The 9,007-nt window shown below is 48.2% G+C and overlaps 1 protein-coding gene across 1 annotated transcript; it reads right to left on the bottom strand.

Annotated features, from left to right (window-relative positions):
- Positions 1–7,340: 7,340 nt before the first annotated feature.
- On the bottom strand, positions 7,341–8,318 carry LOC127629490 (olfactory receptor 1M1-like). Its single transcript, XM_052106584.1, has one exon. It carries the CDS (start codon positions 8,316–8,318, stop codon positions 7,341–7,343), a length of 978 nt encoding a protein of 325 aa, XP_051962544.1.
- Positions 8,319–9,007: the final 689 nt, after the last annotated feature.

Raw genomic sequence — 9,007 nt, 5'->3', positions numbered from 1 at the left:
AATATAGGATGAGCCACAATGGAAGGACTAGTGAGGGAGTGCTTCAATGATTGGAAAGCATCCTCACATTTACTCGACCACTGGAAAACAGCACCTTTCTGTGTGAGCACATGTAGGGGAACGGCAATGATGGCAAAATTTCTTACAAACCTATAATATAGGAGCAGAGACCAACAAAGGCTCTCACTTCAGTGACAGTTCTGGGAGTAGGCCAAGACCGGACTTTATCCAGGTTCTTTTCATCTGGCAGGAGACCCTGACTGGACACAACATGACCCAAGTAAGACACTTGACTGCGAGCAAAATTACATTTACTGACCTTCAGCTTAAGACCTGCAGACCGGAAATGACTGAACACTTCTCATATCTTATGAGCCACCACATTGAAGACGAGCTGCCTAAAGCTGCAGCCTCACTGCTGATTTGGAAAATAAAGACTGAACTGCATGGACATACTGCATATTATGCAATACTTGCAGATGAGTATAAAGATGAATCCAAACATGAACTAGTTGCTGTATGTACCTGATTCATTCATCACAGGCCAATTAAAGAACAAGCGATACATGAATAAAACGTCTACCCAAGGAATATCGCAGAGGATCTTCAAAGTTATTGAACCACTTTGTTTGGCTCCTTTTTACTCGCCACAGGAGTTTTCATTGTTTATTCTGGTGAGTGTTTATATCTCGCCACACGCGTGTGTGAGCACCATGCTACAACAGCTGGATGATCAAATCACATACACGGAACAACAATACCTGGACTCAGTTATTATTATTCTTGGGGATTTTAACAAATCAAACCATGTGAACTACCCAAATACAAACAGCACATTACATGAAATGTAATAAACTGGATCATTGCTACACAACAATAAAGGATGCATATCAGCACAGGTGCCTCCTTGAGATGTGTGCTCTACTCACTACTCTTCTCCCTGTATACAAACAAATGCACCAACCACCAATACTTACCCCAATGCACTACCTTTTTGAACTGTTGCCTTCTGGCTGATTCTACTGAGCACTGAGCTCCAGAACTATCAGGCAGAGGAATGTCTAGGTTATGTATGTAACCTCTGTTCTCCGATGGAGGGAACGAGATGTTGTGTCAGAGAAGGGATACTAGGGGTCTCTCTTGAGAGCCAATATTCACCTCTGATCTATGAAAAAAGGCCAATGAGAAGTTGGCAGCCAGTATTTGCAAGACCCTGCGGAGGCCACACCTACCCCGCAGGGGAGGCAAAGGTTTGGCAGATACCTCACATGGCCTGTTAGGACCTATGTGGAAAAGTTGGTGCGGTGGTAGATCCAACCTCGTAGGGGGGATAGCGTACAGCACGGCGACCGAGGCAGCTGTAACTGCCTAAGGGAGACACGGGAGTCCGCTTGTGAGGGGACAGTACTGCGGAATTACACACAGGGGGAGTCTGAACAGGAGGCCTTACCTGTGGAGCACCAATTCCAGTACAGGGTAGATTGGGTACCCGTAGTGGCTTGGGTCGGCGAGTTCCTCCGCTGAACTGCGGACCCAAAAGGGCTAGGGAGGAGTCAACCAGCGACCCGAAGATGGGATCTCCTGGGAACGGATTTTACCTCGGTTGAGGGAAAGGGTGCCAGGCACAAGCTATTCACCCGGTCAGATCGTCAGCGTGTTACCGAAAACACGGGACGATACTGACTCAACTCGGAGATTGTAGAATCTCGAAAAAGTGTTAGGTGTTGCCCATCCTGCTGCTCTGCAGATGTCTGCTAGGGAGGTGCCCCTGGCCAGTGCCCACGAGGACGCAACACCCCTGGTGGACTGAGCTCGGACCACAAGGGGGGGGGCACGGCCTGGGTGTGATAAGCCAATGAAATGGCGTCGACAACCCAGGGGGCAAGCCTCTGTTTGGAGACAGCATTCCCTTTCCGCTGTCCCCTGAAGCAGACAAAGAGCTGCTCAGAGCGTCTAGCGCTCTGTGTTCGGTCTAGATAGATATGCAAGGCATGTACTGGACACAGCAATGAAAGGGCTGGATCTGCCTCCTCCCGGGGCAGCGCTTGCAGGTTCACTACCTGATCTCTGAAGGGTGTGGTAGGAACCTTGGGCACATAGCCCGGTCGCGGTCTTAGGATCACGTATGTGTTTGCCGGACCGAACTCCAGGCAAGTGTTGCTAACAGAGAACGCTTGCAGGTCCCCGACCCTCTTGATGGAGGTGAGCGTGATAAGCAGGGTGGTCTTGAGAGAGAGGGCCCTGAGTCCAGCTGAATCTAGCGGCTCGAAGGGGGGTCTCTGGAGGCCCGTGAGGATGACCGAGAGATCCCAGGAGGGAAACAGGTTAGGCCGGGAGGGAGTCAACCTCCGGGCACCTTTTAGGGACCTGGCAATGAAGTCGTACTTACCAAGAGACTTGCCATCTACCGTGTCGTGGTGAGCCGCGATGGCGGCGACATACACCTTGAGGGTGGAGGGGGACAGCCTCCTCTCCAGCCTCTCCTGTAGAAACACGAGCACTGACCTAACCGCGCACTTCTGGTGGAGGGGGCTCTGGCTTGGTTGATAGTATCTATGACGGTCGATGGTAGGCCGGCTAGATCTTCCGCATCCCGTCCAGGGGCCAGACGTGGAGGTTCCAGAGGTCTGGGTGCGGGTGCCAGAGCGTGCCCCGTCCCTGAGAAAGAAGGTCCTTCCTCAGGGGAATTCGCCAGGGAGGGGCTGTCGTGAGGAGCGTGAGGTCCAAGAACCAAGTCCGGGTGGGCCAGTAGGGGGCCACCAGAATGACTTGCTCTTCGTCCTCCCTGACCTTGCATAGCACCTGTGCTAGAAGGCTCACTGGGGGAAATGCGTACTTGCGCAGCCCTGCGGGCCAGCTGTGTGCCAAAGCATCTGCCCCGAGGGGAGCCTCTGTCCGGGCATACCAGAGCGGGCAGTGGGCGGTTTCTTTGGAGGCAAACAGGTCTACCTGGGCCTTGCCGAACCTGTCCCAAATCAGCTGGACCGACTGGGGGTGGAGCCTCCACTCTCCTCCGGGCAAGCTTTGTCTTGACAGCACGTCCGCTATCACATCGAGGTTGCCGGGGATGTGAGTGGCGCGCAGTGACTTGAGTCGCTGCTGACTGCAAAGGAGGAGACGACGGGCGAGCTGTGACGTGGAGGGAGCGTACTCCGCCTTGGCGATTTATGTAGGCTACCACCGTGGTGCTGTCTGTCCTGACTAGGATGTGTTTGCCAATCAACTGGAGAAACTTCTTCAGGGCAAAGAAAACAGCCAGCAGCTCTTGGCAGTTGATGTGGCAACGCAACGGGCCCCGGTTCCACTGGCCTGTGGCTGCGTGCCCGTTGCACACGGCACGCCAACCCAATTTGGAGGCGTCGGTTGTAACCAGAACACGTCGGGACACATGCTGCAAGGGTACTCCTGCCCGTAGAAAGCAGAGGTCTGTCCAGGGTTTGAAGGTTTGGCGGCAGGCAGTGGTAACTTTCACGTTGTGTGTGCCGCGGCGCCATGCTCGTCTCGGGACTCGAGTCTGGAGCCAGTGCTGAAGTGGTCTCATATGCATCAACCCCAGCTTCGCGGCCACCGCGGAGGATGCCATATGCCCCAGGAGCTGTTGGAATCATTTTAGAGGGACCACGGCACCTGGCTTGTAGGAAGCGAGGCATTTCAGCACTGACTGAGCACGCTCGTTGGAGAGACGTGCTGTCATTGAGACTGAGTCTAACTCCAAACCGAGAAAAGAGGTGCTCTGGACCGGGGTGAGCTTGCTCTTTTCCCAGTTGACCTGAAGCCCCAAACGGCTGAGGTGCCTGAGCAGCTGGTCTCTGTGCGTGCATAGTAACTCTCGCGAGGGGGCCAGGATGAGCCAGTCGTCGAGGTGATTGAGTATGCGTATGCTGGCTTCTCGGAGCGGGGCAAGAGCTGCCTCTGCGACTTTCATGAAGACGCGAGGGGACAGAGACAGGCCGAAGGGGAGGACTTTGTACTGATACGCCTGGCCGTCGAACGCGAACCGTAGGAAGGGTCGATGTCGAGGGCGAATCGAGACGTGGCAGTACGCGTCCTTCAGGTCTACTGCTGCGAACCAATCTAGATGCCCGACGCCAGATAGAATTTGTTTCTGGGTGAGCATTTTGAACAGGAGTTTGGACAAGGTCCGATCGGTCGTAAGCCGCCACCTTTCTTAGGTACAACGAAGTAAGGGCTGTAGAAACACTTCTTCGTTTCGGTTGGAGGGACAGGCTCTATCGCGCCTTTGCTTTTTTAGAAAAAGAGAGGCGATTTCCTCACGCAGGGACTTTGGCATATTCGCCGTATACTGCGGAAAAATTGACACCCGTGAAGGGGGGCGGAGCCTGGCAAACTGAATTGCGTGACCGAGTCAAATGGTCCGGTGCAGCCAGCGTGACGGGTTGGGCAGTGAAAGCCACGCCTCTAAACTCTGTGCAAGGGGCACCTAGGGGACGAGTATTTTGGATGTACCCGGCGGGGCTTCGCAGCGGGGCGGAACAGGTAGTACAGCGTCTGGAGTCAGTGAAGCGTCCCGAGGCTCTGGTGCTGAGAACAGACTCGAAGCACTTATCTTGCTCCGCACAACCGGCAGGGGGCGGGTTTGTGACTGAGGAGGAGGTCTGATGTTGACGTCCTCTGAACTCGTCTGAACCCGGCCAGCCGGGGAACAGTTGTGGGGCTGAAGGCGGACTGTGGCCGCGTCCAGCATGCCGGGACTGTTGAGACCTGGAAGCAAAGTGCCGTGAGAACGGCATTTGCGGGCCAGGTGACCCAGAGACAAAAGGAAATAGCTCTATTATTGAGAATGTAATGAACTTAGCAAAAAGATTCTCCTTCAGGCCCTCCACCGGGGAACGGAGCGGTCGTACCAGCTTCGGAGCTACCGTCTTGGTCTCTGGGTCGGTCATCTCAGGAGCGCCTGGGAGCCTTCCGGGTCCTGGAGGAGGTCCATGAGACGAGGGCCGTCCAACTTCTGCGGGGAGCTCGACGCTGGGGCTGAGAGCTGGGCCCGCTCTCTTTGTTAGTTCAGGCGGAGCACCACTTTCTTTCTTTCTTGAAAGCCGCAGGAGGACGCCCTCGGCGAGCAGACAGAACATGGCCCCTGGCGGCAGGTTTTCGGCAGGGCAAGATGTGTGAAATAGCCTCTGTCTGTTGTGTGCACATGCCCGCGTAACCAATTAAGCCCGGGGAAGCAAGGCGGACCTCCGTGCGTCAGGCTCAGACTGAGCCCAGGCGAGTTATCCGCATCCGACGCCGCTGTTACGCTCTCCGATGCATCGGTGATGTCATCATCCAATGCCAGGGAGCTCGAGGGACCGGACGGTAGGCCGCTAAGCGGACCGCACTAATCCCGAGCTCGGGGGAAGCAGGCAAGCGTGCCGGGGAGGCGGGAGGTTTCGGGGGGATTTACCCGGCGAAAGCGTCCCGTTATTCTCCCCAGATCGTCTTTCATCGCCCGCGGCGCCTGCCTCAATCCCGTAGGAAGGATGCGAGGTGCGGGGGGCAGCTGAAATGGCTCTCTCTCACTACAAGAGAAAGCAGAGATCGCAACGCTGCCGCGGTTATGTTCTCACACTGAAAACATAACCCATTGGAGAGAATGCTCATCCCGAGCTCGGACGGAAACCAGCAAGCGTGCCGGGGAGGTGGGGGGTTTCGAGGGGGTTCACCCGGCAAAACGGCGCCCGTCATTGTCCCCGGATCGTCTTCATCGCCCGCGGCGCCTGCCTTAATCCGTAGGAAGGAGGCGAGGCGCGGGGCGCCTGAAGTGGCTTTCTCTCACGACAAGAAAAAGCCTACGACCGCAATGCTGTCATGGCTATGTTCTCGTACTGAAAACATAGACCATTCAGAAAAACGCTGCCTGTGTGTGATCGCAACCCAGGAATGCAAGGCAGTTTTTATGACCGTCAGAGGTGGGGAGAATCACCGCATACAGAAACTACACAGGGGCGGAAAAATCGTCTATAAAAAGACGCGTCCTGAAACGTTCAACGCCGCTGTGTTTTGCTCTTTTAGAGCGAAATTACTCTTTTAGAGTAACTCTTTCGAGTTGTCTGCGCTGTCGAAGCGCCCAGGGGCAAGAATGCACAGCCGTGCACGAAGGAGCAGAATTGTTTTTGTGTGTGTGTGTGTATTTTGTCTTATTGTGTATTCTATATATACTTTATTTTCTATCCGATTTTTATTCTAATTCTATTTCTATTTATTTATTTCTTATTATTATCTCTGTCTTGTTGCTGTATTTTATTGTTGTGCAGTGGAAGCTCCTGTGACCTGATACAAATTAGAAATAGAGGTAGGGTGATGATAATGTTTAGATGTAGGGGTAGGGTTTATGTGGGACTCCAAATAATAAACGCAGTAAACATGCTATGAATGTCACATGCAACTCTCCAAAACTGGTCTCACAGTGAAATAAAAAACAGTAGGTTGATTTTTCATTAGCTAAACTCTGTCTGTGCTTACTGAAATTCAAACTACACAAGTGTTATTTGGCTTATGGACATGTATGAGATCCATTTTCCAGGTTTGAAGTCCATGGAGGGGCCCAAACGTGAGTAGATTTCAGCTGTACAGGCTGCGATGCAGTAAAAAGAATCCATATTTTCTAAACCGTACCCCCAACCTAAACCTAACCATCAGTGGAGTAAAAATGTAATGTAAAATGGTGAAAAATGCCACCTCCAAATTGTACTTGTCACTGATTATGGTACATCTACTCATCCTCATGTGTTCCAAACATCTTTCTTTTTTGCAACAACAACATAAGTCACCAGTCACTTTATGTAATCTTTTTTATTATTGTTTTTCTTATTTTTTTTTACTGAGGCTAACATTATGCATCTAATTTTTGTTCCATGGAAGATCACAGTCAAATGTGAACAAGTAAATGATAACAGAATTGTCATCTTTGGGTGAACTATGCCTAAGCCATAAACAATCATTGTATGTGTATAAATATGTGTGTATCTTGGTTAATGAAATATTTTATTCATTAATGTAACAAGATAATAAAAAAAAAACAAACAACAGATGACAGGCAAAATACAGATATTTGAATTGACCCACTAGTAAAAGATGAGACGTTAACAGCATTTGGTTGGCTGAAACTTTAGGGTAACATAAGTAATGACTGCTCACAAAACATCATTCAAATGTGAAAATAATTGGTCTTTTCAGTTTTTGTCTAATGGTCAGTAAATAAGGATGCAAGATGTGCAACTCAGACACATGAAATCAGCTGGACTCACATAAATAAACTCACATTATTTGCTACAAAAAAATCCATTCATGACATAAGCAATTTAATTCCTAGTGGTTAAAAGAAAACAAAATTACAGTCAATTTGAAATACTCTTAATTAGTAGAGATCTATTTTTTATTTTTTTTCGAATAAAGTCTCTGATTTCAGCTGTGTTTATAACATAAATGATAGGATTTAGCATTGGTGGAACAGCATTTGCCAGAGATGTGCTGATGACTCTTGCATTAGGAGAGAGAGAAGTAGTTGATGCAACAATGTAAATGCATGTAAGGGGAAGAAAAAGTGATCCCACCAACAAAAGGTGAGAAACACAGGTCTTCAGAGCCTTAAAGCGTCCCTCCCAAGTTGTAATTTTACTTAAGGCAAGAAAAATGCCAAGATAAGACAGGACTATAATGGTCAATGGTGTGACAAGGTATAAAGCTGTGCTGAGTATTGTCATTAAATAATTAATGCTATTGTCATTACATGACAATCTATATACAGGTCCATGGTCACAAAAATAACTTTGGATCACATTGGATTTACAAAAAGAAAGTCGGTTGATAAAATACACTGTCAAGGCTACCAGAAAAGCGTTAAAAGCCCATATTGCTGAAAAAATTAAAGACATGACAGTATTATTAACAATGGCATGGTATCTTAGTGGCAAGCAAATTGCAATGAAGCGATCATATGCCAGGACAACAAGAGTGAGACATTGTGTACTACTAAAGAAGAACACAAAAAACATGTTTGCCAAACAACCATTGTAGGAGATGTACTGTGACTCGAAAAGAAAAGTTCTCATCATGTTAGGAATCAGAGCATTAGTTTCACCAATGTCAGCCAGGGCCAAGTTAAATACACCAATGTACTTTGGACTGTGCAGACTCCGGCCAAGAGCTATTATGAAAAGGACTACAGAATTCCCAATTACAGCAACAAAATAAACGAAGAACAGGAAAATATAGTAACAATTGCTGTATGGTATACCTGAAAGTCCAGTGATGAAAAAGTATTCAGGATGAACAATGGAGATATTCTGGGAAAAACTTGCATTTGTGGCACTCATATTTAGAGTTATGCCTAAGCTAAAGATAGAAATAAACAGAATGACAAGAAAAACCTTCATATACATTCCCAAAACTACAGTACAATATTACTCTCATAACTATTTTTAAATCCTAGAAATATTTATATCTGCATAAACATGCTAGTTAAATAACTTACCTGTATATAACCATAAAGCTGAAGAGCCTGATTAAATAATGTTGCATTGCCTATGAGCTACTTTAAATTACTCAGCTGTAAATACAATTGTATTCCGTCATACAGCATCCCACTATCGACTGGATATACAGTATGTGTCATTGAATCCAAATATATATATATCTTCTGGTACATCTCCTGAGATCATTGACAACACATTAAAATGATGAATCACTTGTTGTAATGCTTTGTGAACTACAATAGTTTTTTAGGCCATTTGCAAGTCACTTTTTAGAAGATTTTTTTAGCTCTTTAAAAATCAGATGCACTCAAAAAAAGGGTTTTGGAGGCTGTTCACTTTATTTAAACAATTAATTTATATTTAACACCACTTTGTCTGGTTTCTTGATCAAACACGATTGCATCATGTGAACTCTGGTTCAACGATTTAATAAGACCTTGAAAAACAAGATTTGTAAGTTGGTAAAAACTGCTAAAAACTGGGATAAGTGGCTGGAACCCCTGCTGTTTGCAGTAGGAGAGTACACATAC

This window comes from Xyrauchen texanus, chromosome 36, assembly GCF_025860055.1.
Source record: "Xyrauchen texanus isolate HMW12.3.18 chromosome 36, RBS_HiC_50CHRs, whole genome shotgun sequence".
Classification (NCBI taxonomy): Eukaryota; Metazoa; Chordata; class Actinopteri; order Cypriniformes; family Catostomidae; genus Xyrauchen; species Xyrauchen texanus.
This window is presented reverse-complemented; position numbering and strand designations above follow the sequence as displayed.

Coding starts and splice junctions, on each gene's coding strand:
- LOC127629490 (XM_052106584.1), bottom strand. CDS start 8,318: ATGAGTGCCACAAATGCAAGTTTTTCCCAGAATATCTCCATTGTTCAT.